Source organism: Tupaia chinensis, unplaced genomic scaffold (genome assembly GCF_000334495.1).
Source record: "Tupaia chinensis unplaced genomic scaffold, TupChi_1.0 Scaffold146584_1, whole genome shotgun sequence".
In the NCBI taxonomy this organism is placed as follows: Eukaryota; Metazoa; Chordata; class Mammalia; order Scandentia; family Tupaiidae; genus Tupaia; species Tupaia belangeri.
Window position 1 is genome coordinate 100,024 of NW_006206439.1, and position 17,337 is coordinate 117,360.

The 17,337-nt window shown below is 52.3% G+C and overlaps 1 protein-coding gene across 1 annotated transcript; it reads right to left on the reverse strand.

The window, feature by feature from the left end:
• Positions 1 to 3,213: 3,213 nt before the first annotated feature.
• LOC102469161 (heterogeneous nuclear ribonucleoprotein C-like) lies at positions 3,214 to 13,296 on the reverse strand. The gene is given in 9 exon segments (XM_014584345.2): positions 3,214 to 3,761; positions 3,764 to 3,825; positions 3,827 to 3,928; positions 3,930 to 4,419; positions 7,551 to 7,608; positions 7,731 to 7,880; positions 11,960 to 12,248; positions 12,669 to 12,915; positions 13,263 to 13,296. Coding segments are annotated over 9 exon segments (1,653 nt in total). The 3' UTR covers positions 3,214 to 3,540.
• Positions 13,297 to 17,337: the final 4,041 nt, after the last annotated feature.

A 17,337-nucleotide genomic window follows, 5' to 3' on the forward strand; every position in this document is an offset into this window, starting at 1 on the left:
GGTCCCTTAACCACCATGCCATAGGCTGGCCCAACATAGACATTCTTGAAAGATAGTTTATCATGATCAAGAACTTTAAGTTGACAGCTACCAGCATTTCTTTCCGTAACTGAAGTTATCATCCTATGGCCAGCCTAATGGCATGGTGGTTAAGGTTCGGAGTTGACTTAACTTTCAGAGTTGAAATGGAAAGGCCAGACCACAGGAACACTGCAAATTCAACAGAAGAGAGGTTAACCACGTGAGTCTGAACTAATGGAATAGAATTTTTTATTTTATTTATTTATTTATTTATTTTTGGAGAGGCTTTTTCACTATAGGGCGCGTGCGCTCGCCAGACAGACAGAGACAGACATAGAGACAGAAAGTGAGAAATCACACCCCAGGGGGGTTGGCCACACCGCAACCCCTTCTCCTCCATTCTCCTCTCGGGATCTTGGGCACGCACGCACACGTGCCTGGTGTGAGTTTTAAGCCACCGGGTCCGGGACTTGAACCGCGGTCGACTACATAGGAGTCCGCGACATAGCCATTACGCTAACTGCTGGTTCCTAGAATTTTTTTTTTTTTGAGAGGTTTTTGCTATAGGGCGCATGCGCTCGCCAGAAAGACAGAGAGAGACAGAGACAGAAAGTGAGAAATCACACCCCAGGGGGGATGGCCATGCCACAATCCCTTCTCCTCCATTTTCCTCTTGGGATCTTGGGCACGCACGCACACGCGCCTGGGGTGAGTTTAAGCCACCAGGTCCGGGACTCGAACCACGGTCGACTCCATGGGAGACCAGCAAAATAGCCATTACGCCAACTGCTGGTCCCATGAAATAGAATTTTTTTACATTAGACTAAAACATTACTGATTTTCTTCACTGCTTTGATTTGCATATTTAAGGATTTTTGTCTCCTCTTGAACTGTTTGATAGGTTCATCTACCTACTATTTGAACTGAATCCTAACCTTTTTCCTGACTTTAATTTTTAAGCAAATTTTTCTTAAAATTTTTAAATTTTGATCTATCAAAACTAAAACTTTTTTTAAATAAAAAAATACATTAAAAATACCTATTAATACCTATCTAATGACTGCAGTAAGCTATGTAGCCCCAGCGAGGTGCTACTTTATAGTGTGTTCACTTTACTCACTGAGGGTTACACCTAAAGTCAGACATGCATTCATAAATATGTATATGTCAGCTGTGCTTGCTATTCAAAGTCTTTAAATTAATTAAAATCTTTAGTGAATCAATAAAATGTGGAGGGGAAAAAAGGTACAGAAAACAACTAAAAGTACCAGAGAGTGTGGGAGAAGAAGGGAATTGGCAGAGGGTAAGAAGTAGGGTCTCAAGCGGGGTGGGGGAAGCAAAATATATAAGAAACAAGAAATAGAAAATTATTTGTTGATGATAACATGTGTGGTAATATCCTTGACTGAGCCAATATACAATGTATACTGTGAATGACGGTGAATAAAATTTTTTTTAAAGTTATATTCTTGGGTTGGCAGGTGGCGTGGTGGTTAAAGGTGCTGGATTCCTACATGGTCGACCTGAGTTCAAGTCCCAGACCTGGCAGCTTGCTTTCCTGCATTCCCATTCTCTATCTCTCTCTGGTAAATTTTAAAAAATAATAATAACAGCTCTTTTCCACTATACAAGATGGCAGGTGAAAAAGCTGTGAAGCAGGACACTAAGGAGAAGAAACCTGAAGCCAAGAAGGCTGATGCCAGTGGAAGGTCAAACAGGATGACCCCAAGGCTAAAAAGCCCAAGAAGGGGAAGCCCCATTGCAGCCGAAGCCCGGTCCTAGTCCGGGGCATCTGCAGATACTCCCAGTCTGCCATGTATTCCGAGAAGGCCATGTACAAGAGGAAATACTCGGCCACTAAATCCAGGACTGAAAAGAAAAGGGAGAAGGTTCTTGCAACTGTCACAAAACCAGCTGGTGGAGACAAGAATGGTGGCACCCGGGTGGTTAAACTGCACAAAATGCCTAGGTATTACCCTACTGAAGATGAGCTTCGAAAGCTGTTGAGCCACGGCAGAAAGCTCTTCAATCAGCACGTGAGAGAGCTGCGAGCCAGCATCACTCCTGGGACCATTCTGATCATCCTCACTGGACCCACAGAGGCAAGAGAGTGGTTTTCCTGAAGCAGCTGAGCAGTGGCTTGCTACTTGTGACCAGATCGCTGGTTCTCAATCGAGTTCCACTGCCTAGAACACACCAGAAATTTGTCATCGCCACCTCCACGAAAATTGATATTAGCAAAGTAAAAATCCCAAAGCACCTTACCCATGCTTACTTCAAGAAAAAGAAACTGCGGAAGCCCAGACACCAGGAAGGTGAGATTTTCAACACAGAGGAGGAGAAATACGAGATTTCAGAGTAGCGCAAGATTGATCAGAAAGCTGTGGATTCGCAAATTTTACCAAAAATCAAAGCTCTTCCTCAGCTCCAGGGCTACCTGCGATCCGTGTTTGCCCTTACAGAGAGTTTATTCTCACAAATTGGTGTTCTAAATTTTTTGCCAAGAACCTAATTAAATAACTGATCATATAAAAATAATAACAAATGGAATTAAATAATTTTTAAAACGAGCTAAAAAGAAGTTATATTCTATTGCTTTCATCATTTCTAGCTATCAGTATAGCTCTTTTTTTAAAAATGATTTATTTATTTAATTTTATTTATTCAGTCATTTATTTTAATTTGACCAGAGAGACAGAGAGAGAGAGAGAGAGAAAATGAGAAAGCAAGCCACCAGGCCCGAGATTTGAACCGTGGTCAGACATGTGGGAGTGTCCAGCACCTTAGCCACCATGCCACCTGCTGGTCCCCCCAGTATAGCCCTTTCAATGGTATGGCAGGGGGGGGGTGGGAGGGGGGGGGGGGGGGTTTAACCTTTTTTTTTTTTTTTCCCCCCAATTCTTCGTTTTTTAAAAAACCCAACCATCAGGCTGTTCACAAAAATAACCCACAGTATCAACTTTAGAAAACAAATCGTAAGAGTATTACACTATTTTCTAGACGATGCATTTGAAATGCCAACTCCCATTCACAAAAATACACTGTTACATTTGTGTTGAACAGTCCCACAGGAACTCTAATGTGGGGCGTAAGACATACTTCGAACTCAAAGCTGCTCTCAGGTGCTACTCGACTCAATGATACTGCCTTTGCAGTTAGGGAAGCAACTACTGACTCATAAATGAATGAAAAGAACTGTACTCCCTGCGTAACAAGAGATTATTTTGGAGACAGTTGATAAAAATCATACATCCTTTTTATTGTTAAGTCATAAAGAGGTATCAAAATTAAAAGCAAAATTACAGGGTAAGACTTAACAAAACTACTAGGAGCATCTAAAGAAGTGAGATGGGACCAGGCGCAGGGCAGTATGAATTAATGAACGTGGGAAGGACAAAGATGGGGAGGACAGGGAGCATGTGCTGAAGACACCAGGGAGAGGATCTGGGGGAAATTTTGATCTTAGACAAGTGCCTAGGTTAAGAAATAATGGGTAAGATTTCTAAACCCCAGCTGTGCTTAAGAGTCATCCTCTCCTTCCTCAGCCTCTTTTTCATCATCCTTGATCAACTCCAGCTGGTCATCCCCCCGATCTTCATTATCATCATCATCCAGTAGGTCCCCCTCCTCAGCAGAGTCATCTGCACCCCCCTCAGACTCCATCTTCACATTAGTCTCATCTTTCTTCTGGGAGCTGCTGCTCTGCTCCTCTTCTGACTTATCATTCTTCACCTCTGTGTGCTCTGCTCCTTTTCGATTTTTTCCAGGTTTTCCAGAAGAGAATCCACTTTTTGTTTTATCTGGGTCATCTCCTTTCAACTTTCCAGACCTGGATGACGATCCTCGTTGTCCCCTCTTAGAATTGAAGCTTTTGCCCCTCCGTGAAGTGTTTCCCGACACACGCTGGTTTCGAGGGCACTACAGCACGAGCAATAGGAGGTGGCGGTGGAACACGTGCTGGGTAACTGTGCATCCTGTTACAATAATCGCGTTGAAAGGCATAGTCCAAATCAAAAGAGGAGCTGAGCAGAGGGCACGGAGAAGGGTGTTCTGGTACTGACCCGTACATCTCCGCTGCAGCTCGTCTCACCCCTGCTTTTCCTCGGTTCCCTTTTGGCTCTGCAGCCAGATTAATGTCTAAAACCTGGCCAGCAATCATCCTGCCAGCCTCTCCTGCCACAGCAGCCCGGGCATTCCTCTCATGAACATACTGAACGAAGGCAAAGCCCTTATGAACAGAGCGACCCACGATTTCGCCAGACTTCGAGAAGATTGCTTCCACATCAGACTTTGTGACCACAAGAGTGTTGAGATGCCCAGTGACTACACGGGAATTCATGGAGCGAGGTTCTCTCTTGCTGGTAACATGGCTGGCCGTTGCGACTGATGGTAAGATTCCTCACAAAGCCAAAAAGTGTAGCTGAAGATCAAAAAAAATCTCACAAGAAGGTGAGGGAAAAGAGATTCGATTCTGAACCTCTCGCTCCCAAGTTCAAGGCAAAGAAACCGACTGCAGCTGGAGGTAGGAAACGGGGCCACAACCGCTCCGTCTCCAACTCTTCACAAAATGGCCGTATAATGCCTTTTTCCCCTAGCTTTGGTAAGATTCCCTCTGGCCCGGCCTGATGGTATAGTCAGTAGCAGACTAAATGGCAGTGATGGGGCCACACGGCTGACTGCAGGTTCAGACCCTTAGGTTGGCTTGAAAAGAAAACACTGGTGTGCACACGGGTGCAGGCCCAAGATCCTGGCAAGCTGGAGGGCTGGGCAAGGAGACTGCAGCGTGACAAGACCCTGTCATGGGTGCCCCTCTCTCTCTCTCTCTCATGTACATGCACGTGTTATCATGAATAAAATAAACTTTTTAAAAAAGGGATTATCGATCTTTGCTTTTCAGAATGTTTACTGTGATGGGAACAAGTACGGTTACTTTTTCTTTCTTTTTCAATGACCGTTCCTGGGATTGAAAGGACTTCTGAAATCTGTGGCCTGATGTCTTTCATCAGTTTTAGAAAGTTATCAGTTATTCTTGCTTCTGCCTCATTCTCTGTCCTGTACTTCGGTGGCTGTGATTACATGAAACTTAGACCTTCTAACTTCACTCTCTGAGTCTTTTTCTTCTGCATTATCCTTTTTTTTTTTTGGCCTCTCCATGGTTCAATCTATTTTCTCGAAAGTGCCACCCAATCCACTATTTCTCTGATCAGCTGCACCCACACACCTAGTAAAACCATTCGTAAATTCTTAATTTGTTAATTTACAGAGTAATTCTATAACAGAGATTTCCTTTGGCTTTTTTGAGAGTTTTTAGTTTCCTCCTGAAACACCTCGTCTTTCCATCTCCTTGACTACGATGAGAACTGTTATTGTAAAATATGTACATGGGGCCGGCCTGTACCCTGGTGGTTAAAGGAGCCAGGTTCCACATGGCTGACCACACGTTTGAATCTCAGTCCCAGTGGCTAGGAAGCTGTGCCAGTGCATGTGTGTATGAGCCCCAAATCCTGTAGTAGGACCACACCCCATGTGGAGAGGGTGCTTTCTTCCTCTCTCTCTCTCTCTCTCTCTCTCTCTCTCTCTATCTCTCTGGGGAGTACTAGCAAGCATTTTGGCACAACGGAAAAAACTCATACATTAGAGAAAAATTTAAGAACTGATGATCTATGATCCCATTTATTTAAAATATTTCTAGCACTGGACTGGCCTCATGGCCTGGTGGTTAAGGGAACCTGCTCCCACATGGCCAACTACAGTTTGAATCCCGGTCCCAAGAGCTTGAAAAACACCCTGGACACACGTCTATGTGCCCCGAATCCTAACAGGATGGAGAGACAGAGAAGGGATTGCGGCTTGATCGAGTCCCTCTGAGGGGTGCTTCCTGCCTCCTCTTTCTGTCCCTGGAGAGCACATGCACCCACTGGAGAGTCATTTATAAATAAATGTTAACTCCAATCTGGAACTCACCCACGTCTCCTTCAATTGTGACATTTCTGCTGTGCTGCTTATTACAATCGTTAGCCAGGCGCTGTTTGCAAAATGATGTGTGGAAATAATCTGAGGCCTAAGATGTAAACCCTCTAGAATAAAGTTTACGTGTGCTTCTGGTAGGCAGCTAAGGGGACTGTTAATCCCAGAACACTCAAATCCAACTTTAGGGTGTGTCTGCTTTTAGGTTCCCCTCGCCACCAGGCCTCTGGGGTCCAGACCCAGAAGGAGAGGTTGACTTAGACTCAGCCTCTGCTTACGACTCCAGCTGCTGTCTTCCTGGTCCCCGCAGGCTACCAAGTGCAATGGTCAAGTCTTAGTCCACTGCTTGGCTAACAGAATACGTGACGCTGGATGATTTTATAAAGAGATATAGGCTTGGGACCAGCAGTTGGCGTAATGGCTATGTCTCTGGACTCTCATTTAGTCGACCACGGTTCACGTCCCAGACCCAGTGGCTTAAAACTCACGCCGGGCGCGTGTGCATGTGTGCCCAAGATCCCGAGAGGAGAATGGAGGAGAAGGGATTGTGGTGTGGTCATCCCCCCTAGGGGCTGATTCCTCACTTTCTGTCTCTCTGTCTCTGTCTTTCCAGCGAGTGCACGCGCCCTATAGCAAAAATCTCTCAAAAAAAAAGGAGAGATTCAAAAAAGGTCATAAAGACAATCCTCCAATTCTGGTTTGAGCTAGTTTCCTTTAAGATGAGGAAATGGGGCCATCCTATGGCCAGGTGAATAAAGGAGTGTGTGGTTCAAATCCTGGTCCCAGTGTTAAAAAAAAAACGTGTCAGGGACATGTGTGTTTCCAAAATCCTGACAGAATGGAGAAGAGATTGTGATGTCCCCATGGGGCTGGGGAGGGGGGTTCTCCCTCTCCCTCTCTGGCAAGCACATGTACCCTCTGGCGAATTATAAAAGTAAGGGATTCCTGGAGTACGCACACACAAAGAAAAGGCCACGCGAAGTCACAGCAAGAGGGCAGACTTGTGCCCAGGCGACAGGTCGCACCTGGAGTCGACCCGCCAGCACCTTCACTGTGGACTTCCGGCCGCCAGAACTGTGAGGAAATTCATGTCTGCTATGTGAGCCTCCGAGGCAGTGGTACTCCCGTGTGACAGCCTACGCGGGGCTAAGCACAACCAACACAGTCCCCGTCCCCTGCCCAGTGTGGGGGACACCGACTGCAGCATCACCCGCACTCCAATGTTCTACGAAGCAGGACCTGCCCAGCGGGCTTCCTCCAGAAACCCAGGAAGCAGGCATGGAAGAGGAGGCGGTATGCAGGAGGAGACAAGGAAGCAGGGCTTGAGCCACGTCGTCCCACACTGCCTTCCCGAGCTTTTCAGCCAGTCGTGGCAGGATGGTATGAGGAAAGAAGGCACAAGCTCAGCCAGGAATAGAACTTGCCAGAACCTCTCCTGTCACGAGAAACTTCCGCCAGACGAGGAAGCGACTCTTCTCCAGGTTTCTCCACCCCCAGCCCATCATCACCACGTGTGAAATCAGGGCGTTGCCACCAAGATCTGGCAAGTGCACCGGGCTCACGGATGGTGCCCTGATGCCCTGAGCTCTTCGGTGACCTGCAGCAGATGGCCTGGTCTCCCTGGAGGGCAGAGGCAGCGTGGAGCAGAGGGAGTGAGTACATGCACACACGCACGCGGACACACACGCAGACACGCGCACAACCGCCCACGCCCAGACCAAACCAGACCAGCACATCCTCACGGTCCACTGCCACGGCCCTTGCCCGCACAGTCGCCAGGAGACCTGGACAAGGGGCGCTGTCTCGCTCTCCTGAGACGTCAGCCAGTGGATGGGCGCCTTCTCCCTGTCCAGGTGCCTTTGAGGACTGGGGCTGTCCCCATCCTCTGTCCCCTAGCATTTCGGCAGCAGTGGACTGCTCAGACTGCAGGGGGCCAGCTGTCGTCTTACCCGCCTTCTGCCGACGTGGGCAGGGGCAAAAGAAAACAAACACACATAACACTACAGTTAACTCAGGACCTATTAAAATTTTACATACAGGGACCAGCAAGAGGTGTGGTGGTTAAGGCGCTGGACACTCCCACATGGCTGACCACGGGTCAAGTCCTGGACCTGCTGGCTTGCTTTCTCACTTTCTCTCTCTCTCTGTTTCTCTGTGTCTCTCTGGTCAAATTAAAAAAAAAAAAAAAAGGAAAAAAGAGGAGACCAGCAGTTAGCGTAACGGCTATGTCGTTGGACTCCCACATAGTTGACCACAGTTCGGGTCCCAGACCCAGTGGCTTAAACTCACGCCAGGCACGTGTGCATGCGCACCCAAGATCCCGAGAGGAGAACGGAGGAGAAGGGATCGTGGCTTTGCCATTCCCCCTGGGGGGTGATTTCTCACTTTCTGTCTCTCTGTCTCTGTCTGTCTGGCAAGCGCAAGCACCCTATACCAAAAACTTCTCCAAAACAAAAATAATAATAAAAATAAATGAATGAATAAATACAATTATAAAATAATTTTTTTACATACACATGTTTTTATAATCTATAAACCATTCTGGTCACCTTCCTTTCAGAAACAAGCGACATAAATAGTATACAGTCACAAAGTCCATCAATAAACAGGAGACTAGAAGAGATGGAGACGGTATGGAAACTTTGGAATTGTACACTGCTATTAGAAAGATCAAAGTACGTGGGGCCAGCAGGACTCCCACAGTGGTTTGGGTCCTGGGCCTGGCCATTTGCTTCCTAATTTTCTCTCTCTCTCTGTCCACCTCTGGTCAAATGGAAATAAATAAATAAATGAATGAATAAATACAGTTAAAAAAAAAAAAAAAGATCAAAGTAAGGGACCAACAATGGGTGTAATGGTTATGTCGATGGACTCCCACGTAGTCGGTCACGGTTCGAGTCCTGGACCAGCGACTTAAAACTCACGTCAGACACGTGTGCATGTATGCCCAAGATCCCGAGAGGTGAGTGGAGAAGGGATTGCGGCATGGGCATCCCCCTGGGGGTGATTTCTCACTCTCTGTCTCTCTGGCAAGTACACGTGTCCTATAGCAAAAATCTCTCTTAAAAAAAAAAACCAAAAAAACAAATATAGAACATGCAAGATCTACGTGAGCCAGCAGGTGTCATGGTGTTTCAGGCACTGGATCCCACATGGCCAACTCTGCAGTTCGAGTCCTGGACCCAGTGGTTTTGAAGCACACTGTGTGCGCCCGAAAAATCCCAAGAGGAAAATGGAGGAGAAGGGATTGCAGAGTGGCCATGCTCCCTGGGGGGGGGGGGTGATTTCTCACTTTTCCCCTTCTCTGTCTCTATCTGTTCCTCTCTGGCAAGTGCACACGCCCTATGGCAAATAAAATAAAATGAAAATAAAAGCATGGGTCAGCTAGGTGGTATGGTGGGTAGCTCGATCCTACATAGCTAACTGCCCAGTTCGAGTCCTGGACCCAGCCGCTTGAATAACATGCTGGGTATGTGTATGTGTGCCCAAAATCCTGAGAGGAGAATGAAGGAGGAGGGACTGTGGCATAGCCATCCCCCAGGGGGTGCTTAGTCACTCTGCCTCCCCCATCTCTCTATGGTGAGACGATGTACCCTACAGGAAATTAAAATACATAAATTCATTAAAAAAAAAAAAAGTCGAAGTTGATCCACATGTCTCAAAAAGTTTGCAAAAAACACATCCCTGGGTTTAAAATGCCTTGACACAAAACATCGCAAATGTGGTAAGCAAAAGAGGGCCCAAAACTTCATTCCATGAGACTCCACATCAAGTCAAAAACAGCCAAAAGTAATTGATGCTGTTGGAGATCATGACAGCACTTACCCCTTGAGATGGGTAGGAGCTAAACAGGACGCAAGCTCCCTGGAAAGAGGCTGGTAAGTTACTGACCTGCCGCTGATGACATGGGAACACTCGGTCTGTGAAAACCCATCAACCTATGGCTGATGATAATCAGATTATTCTACTGGGGCATCGGAAAAGTCACGACACATTTGTACATAGAGAAATACATCATCAGGACCGGCAGCTGGTGTAATGGCTATGTCGCTGGACCCCCATGTAGTCGACCATGGTTCAAGTCCTGGACCCGGTGGCTTAAACTCACGCCAGGCACGTGTGTGTGCGTGCCCAAGATCCAGAGAGGAGAATGGAGGAGAAGGGACTGCGGCGTGACCATCCCCCCTGGGGGTGATTTCTCGCTTTCTGTCTCTCTGTCTCTCTCTGTCTGTCTGGCGAGTGCACGCGCGCTATAGCAAAAAAACTCTCAAAAAAAAAAGAAAAAAAATCATGACTTTCCCGACGACCTAATATACGTTTTTAAGATTTTGTTTATTATTATTATTTTGTTTGCTATAGAGTCCATGCATTCACCAGAAAGGCAGAGAGAGAGAGAGAGAGAGAGAGAGAGAGAGAAGGAAAGTGAAAAAGCAAGTTACCAGGTCTGGGACTCAAACTGTGGTCAGTTATGTGGGTGCCCAGCACCTTACCCACCATGCCACCTGCCAGCCCCAGCATTTTTTAAAGTTTTTTTATCCCACAAGTGAGAAGGACAGAAAGAGACAGTGACAAAAATACAGTGTCCCAGCCGGACCCTGGAAGCCCAGCAATGATCCACCCCCAGCCTCAAGTGCTCTGCATACTCAGGGAGGTCTCCAACACAAACTGGTCACCTTCCCCTAGAGTCCTGCCTCACAGAGCTCAGTGTTTTACCAATGTGCCACCACCTGGCCCCTACGTGTATTTTATATGTCAATTTAGCTTGAATTAAGAGCAACACCATTATAGATGGGGTGTGGAAACCCTCTGCTTTTCTCTACGTACTTCTATAGTGCCACAGGCAAAAACGTCTGAAAGGACTGATCAATACATCAACTTTGGGGACCAGCAGTTAGCGTTAATAGCTATGTCGCTAGACTCCCATGTAGTCGACTGCGGTCCGCGTCCCGGACTCGGTGGCTTAAAACTCACACCGAGAGCGTGTGCGTGTGTGCCCAAGATCCCGAGAGGAGAATGGAGGAGAAGGGACTGCGGTGTGGCCATCCCCCTGGGGGGATGATTTCTCACTTTCTGTCTCTCTGCCTCTCTGGCAAGCGCACATGCCCTATAGCAAAAACCTATAGCAAATACACAAAAACCCTATAGCAAATACAAGAACAAAAGAAAAGCTAGACCTCTTGAAGTCTGGGCCATGGGGCTTTTCTTCTAATCCAGTGCCAACCTTAGGTGGGAAGAAAATTCCCAGGAAGTACAGAAAGAGCTTCTTCTCTCTCGGCCCCAGGCCAGGGCTCTGAGAACTCATGCATGCTTTTGGACTCAATGGAGAGCAGGCAACCCTGTACGAGGGGTGGGGGCTGGGAGAGGAGGGCTGTCACGACTCGACATGAGAAGGCCCTGTCCTCCTAGCTGAGACGCCGTGCACCCTCGGTTGTAACTGGTTCAGGCCTGAAGGCGACCAGGGACCCCGCCCTCTCCTCGGATGGACAGACGACAGCTGGTCTGCTCACATCCTCCGAAACACTCAGCCGCAAACCGAGGGACGCGGCCTCCTCCGTCCTCCAGCCAAGGGCTTGGGTTTCCAAGCAGCCTTCTCTGTCCTTCCCCAGAACTAATTTTAGCCTCCTCGGTTGTCGGAGTGGAACTCAAATAGCCTGCCGGGGAACATCTGCGAACAAGGGCCTGAGCCTGCCTCCAAAACGCCTCGGCTCCTGCCCAGAAACCGGCCAGGGAGGAGCCCTGCTGCCCAGGCTGGGCCCCTCAGAACGCTTCCCCCAGGAAGGCCACACGGCTGCCCAGTGGAGGAGCTTCCTCTCTGACACCCGCTCCCGGGGCCGCGTGTCCGTGAATGCACACACCCGCTGAAGCCGCTGCTCTGAGAGCTGAAGGCACATGTCTGAGCAGGGCAAAGCACAGGGCTGCCCGGGACTGGCCTGGGCAGCAGGGGGCACAGTGACCCTCGAACGAGCCCAGCCTGCTCCACACGCCGATGCCCAGTTCCGGCCACCGTCTCAGAGTCATCGCTGGCCAACGTGAACAGCCTCGGGGGACAGCGGCAGCCCTCCACCCGACAGCCCGGGCATCGGAGCAGCTCCACCAGACTGCCAGGAACAGGCGCCTCTGGGCTGGTCTGGACCCGTGAGTACGGTGGCAAATGAGACCGAAAGGGAAGCCCGGAGCAGCGGGAGGGTGTCTGTTTGGGAGCACAGGACAGGAAGGCAAGAGTGAAGACCAAGAACTCCGAGACGGGAGCAAAGTCTCCTCTGGAAAGACCCCAGAAGAGACGGAACTTCTAGGAAGCCTGGAAGCCATACCCAGCAACCACCAGGCCCGGGCCGGGGAGCACCGGGCATGGAGGGCTTAGAAACACTGCTGGCCGTGCAAGCCCAGGCTGCATCAGTGCCCCCTGCAGCAAGCCCTGTCTGGCTGATCGGGACTGAGAGCAGGCGTCCCCAGAAGCCTTCCTAGCAGAGCTAGGGAAGGCAGGAGACAAGGAGGGCACAAGCACGCCCTGCCGGGCTGCCAGGAGCAGCACCTGGCCTCCATAGAGACCCTCCTGCCCTCAGAGCGCCAGGCTGGCTGCCTGTCTCAGGCCAGCCCAGCACGCCTCCCCGGGGGCCAGAGGCAGCGGCCTGGCCCTGCCCTGACTCCAGCCTGGCCACCGCAGAAAGTGGAGCCCATACCTTTGGGGAGTGGCTGCCCACCTGCCCTGGAGTCCCTGGCCTGGGAGGTCCGGGCCCACAGCTGCTGCAGCTCCTCGGAGCGCCACACGGCAGGCCCGCTTGGGGGAAAGGGCATGCCCGCGTCCTGCTATGACCCAGGGCTCCTCTTGGCAGGCAGGGATGGGCTCGGCTCGCAGAGCTCCTGAGCGAGCAGAGAGGGGGTGCCGGGCAGGAGGAGAGCCCCCAGCAACGGGCTCTTCCTGACATTCTGCGCTAGGGAGGGAGCGGTTAGGGAGCCTCAGGCGATGGTAGGGATGGTGGCCAGCGGGTGGGCGGGTGCAGGCAGGCCGGACCGCGCCTCCCTGAAACCTGAACCCCCTGCGGGACACTCAAGGACGCCAGGATTCTCCTCTGCGCAAGTGGGACACGGGAACCACTCATTCCGAACCCCACTCTCACACGGCGGAGAGGGTGAGCGGAGCAGGGCTCTCGGGCTTCGAGGGGGTGGCTGTGCATTCGGAAGCCATTACCTCTGCCGCCCACAACTGCCTGCCTTTTTGAGAAACCGGAGAACGTTCTAGATCAGTTCTCAACCCGAGAGAATTCTGCACCCACCTCTGTCGGGCACATGGACGGTGTCTGGAAACATCTTTGGCTGTCACGATTAAAGAGGTGCGATGGGGGTTAGTGATGAGAGGTGGAGGGGGATGCTAACGCCCTCTAGTGCACAGGACAGTGTCCCCACGACCGCCCACACCCACACACAGTAAGGACTCATGGTGCAAGAGAGCAGTGCTCGGGCTGAAACCCTGCTCCAGGATAAGGCCCACGCGGCCAGGGCCTGCCTCAGGGCCTCTGCCTAGCTTCACTCTCAGCAGGATCGCCCGGAGCCAGCGGTGGTGGCAGTGGTGGGACGAGAGGACTGCCACTGCTCTACAGCAGGCTGAGGCCTCATGGGACGCCTGGGTTTGACTCTGGCCCACCCGAAAGGCAGGCACTGAGTGGCAGGGGGGGGGGGACTCCGGAGGTTGGGGCAGGGGGCCTGCCATACAGTAAGACCCTACCCTTTAAAAAGGATCGTCCAGGGACCAGCAGTTAGCATAATGGCTATGTCGCTGAACTCCCATGTAGTCGACTGGGTTCGTGTCCCGGACCCGGTGGCTTAAAACTCACGCTGAGCGCGTGTGCGTGCGTGCCCAAGGTCCCGAGAGGAGCATGGCGGAGAAGGGATTGCGGTGTGGCCATCCCCCCTGAGGGCTGAGGTCTCACTTTCTGTCTCTGTTTCTCTCTGTCTGTCTGGCGAGCGCACGCGCCCTATAGCAAAAACCTCTCCAAAAAAAAAAAGGCTCGTCCAGACCATCCCCACCTGCCTCCCCAGTCCAATCTGCGGTGATGGCCCACTGGCCTGACAGCCCCTGGTTCCCACCTGCACTCACGGGGACTTTCTACCAATGACAATGATGGCTGGAATCTGAACACCTGGGAGCGGGATCGCCAGAAACGGAAGTAAAGGAGAGGCTGTGTCCCGTGCCGGAACAGGGTACGCAGAGACGGCAAGGGAGGACCAGGCCGTGACCACCCCTCACAGCAAGGGGCCCCTGGGGACCGGTGCAGTGGTATGCACAGGGCAGCCTGGTCTTTATGGAGTCCGATCAGGGGCAGCTGCTTCTCAGATCAGTGCAAAGCAAAGTGAACACACATGGCGCACACATGCACACGTGGCACACGCGTGCACACACATGCACACACGGCACACACATGCACACACGTTTTTCCTAAGGGGAGGGTCTGCAGCTGTCGTCAGATTCTCAGAGGAGCCTGTGACACGGAAGACCACGGTGTCAGACAGGGCTCTTCGCGGGGCCCCTTGCTAAGGGGATATCCCGCATGTGAAGTGCTGGAGGCGACGAAGGAGCTCTGGGGATCCCTGAAACCCATAAAGACTCACAGAGCACACCAGACGCCCACCCACGCAGTGTGAGGCCATGGGGTCCCGGTCTGATGTCCTTACCCCGGAGGAGCTGGGAGGATGGAGAGAGTTTCTCTGAGTCTCTCTGCTTGGAAGGGTCTCTAAGATCTGGCTAGAGGGCCCAGTCTTCCCAAAGGTCAGCCCAGATGCAGCAGAGCCTGGGGTGCTTAGCAGAAACAAGACCAGGCCCACAGGAAGAGAGAAGGGGTACCCAGCTTACGGCCCCATCGCCCGTGTCCTCAGCAGCTACCACTCCACAGGACGGAAGAGCACTTGCGCTCACACACCCTCTTCCTCAGGGAACTAGACTGAATGACAGTGGGTCCCACAGAGGCCAGCCTAAGGGGGAGGCGGAGGGGAGGCGGGCCTCCCCGGCCAGTCAATGGCTTTCTGACACCCCACTCAGAACAGGGCCCCGCCTCGCCCCACAGGCCCTGTCACCTGCACCCCAAGTGCAGTGACAGAAGTCCAGAGTTCTTACAAGATCACATGTATCTGGGTGGCCAGGACGACCCAGCGCCGAATGGCCTGTTTCCAAGGACACCAGGCCGGGCACAGAGGATGACGGACTTGCAGAACTAACTTGATCTCGTGACCGGCAAGATAAAGGCTTCCTTTTCTCCTAGACATGCACGGTCCAACATGGGAGCCACTAGCCAAAGCCACCGGAACGCGGAGTCAGATGAGGTGCCCGGTACGGTAAGCGCAGGACAATGCTGGAGTGGGAAGCCAGCTCCAGATAGAACGTAAAATGTCTCATCGGCTCTTCAATACCGACTCCATGCTGAAATGACTTTGTATCTATTAAATAAGATGCGCCACTCCTGCTAATTCCACCTCATTGTGGGAAGACCGTGTCGTCGCTCCAAAATTTAAATGGAGATGATCCTAACCCCTGTGAATCGACACTAGCCTTTGAAGAGGAGGCCTCTGGGAAGCGATTAGGGTTCAATTAGATAAGGGAAGTGGGCCCTTACAATGAGAGGGATGGCTTTATTATACACCAGAAGAGGAAAAGCTCTCTCCCCAAATGCAGCGAGAAGGCAGCTGACACCAAGCCAGAGGGACCCCGGCCAGCTTCCAGCATCAGGCCACCCAGTCTACACTGCTGTTACAGCCCCGAAGCGGGCTGAGACACAGCTGCGGCTTCTTTCTTTTATAATATGACTACGGGAAAAGTTAGTTATATATGCACGGTTCACATTGTATTCCTGTCCGACAACTCTTAGACGGTCCTCCTGGTCCTCCTACCGAATAACTGGGTGCTACCGAGGTCATTCTAAACAGCAGGCCAGGCGCTTGAAGGGCAACCCTGAAGCCAAAAGAACAGGCGCCAGCTCTGCCCCAAATGGGACCCAAACCCAGCTGTGCTGCTGGCCTGTCCTGGGAGGAAGACCCCTGTAGGCCCAGACTTTCCAGGTACGCCCAGGAATCGGGAGCCCAGCAGGTCTACAGGGGCCTGGGGGACTGCTGCCTGCCGACAAAGCAGCTTGCAGGTGCTCTCTTTGACAGGCCAAGCCTTCCCCTTCACTTAGAGCCCTTTAAGAAAAAAAAAAAGGCATCTTGAAACCAGGACTTAAAGGGTGTGCAGAAAAGAACACGAAGCTCAGCACTACCACCGCTCTGCCTCCACCGCACTGGAAATGGCTCCTAAACGGACGCGACGCCCACTCCCACAGGGCCCCCGGGTGCCAGCGGGGTGGTGTCCCCTCTGTCCCCCCGCTACACAGTTCTGTTCCCCACTCGGACTTACTCGCTTTCCACGCAGAGCTGTCGCCCGGCCGCCGGCGTTGCAAAACCTGGCAAGCCGGGGTGGGCGGGTGATCCCCGGTCCCCACCCCCGCGGCGCACGGGGATCCCGGCCCCGCCCCTGCGCGCTCGGCCCCGCCCCTCGCGGGTTTCCCAGACTCTGTGCCACTGCCACCGCGAGCGGCGGGGGACCCGCGCTGCATGTGTAATGGGGGCTGGGAACAAAGACAGCAGGACCCGGCCCCCAGGCCACCAGCTGCCCCAACCTTCTCGCCCGAGCTGCGATGCCCGCTCCTCGCGTTTCCCAGGGCTGCCCGGATCCGTCCCCTTGCGCCCACTCGAGTTGGGCTCCACTGGGAGAGGGAAATCTTTGCCTTGGCACTGGGGAGGGGGGCAAAGCTCCTTCCTGGCGTGGCTCGGCGTGCACACACCGTACCCACACCCCCGCGGCTGCTGGCGAACTGCGTGCGGGTCACCCGCCCCCGCCACGTGCGTCCCGGAGGCCCGAGCGGACAGGGACCTGTTGGTTTTCCTAATGACCCAACCTCACCTCCCAGGTGCCCAAAACAAAGCGGTCCCGCGGGGTGTCCGCATCCCAGGGGCCACCGCAGGAAAGTGGGCGCCCACCGCCCTGGGCTCGGGGTCCGACGCAAGCTGGCGGCACGCAGTGCAGGGGGCTCCTCCGGGCAGTGCGAAGCAGCCCGGTCACGTCGCTATCCCTAAGGCTCCGAGGGGCTCGCAGCCCTCCTCCCGGCCGCTGCTGCACCAACAGTCCCGCCGCCCCCGGGGTTAGATCTGCCCGCCCCGCTTGGCCGCCTTCCCCACGCAGGCTCTCCCCACGCTCCGCGCGCCCTGGGAGCCTGAACCCCTGCCCTGAGGCCCCAGGTCCCCGCCTCCAGAGTGGGGTCGGCTCCGTATACACACCCCCCACACACCCTCACCGGCAAGATCGCCCCCACCCCCGCCAAACGC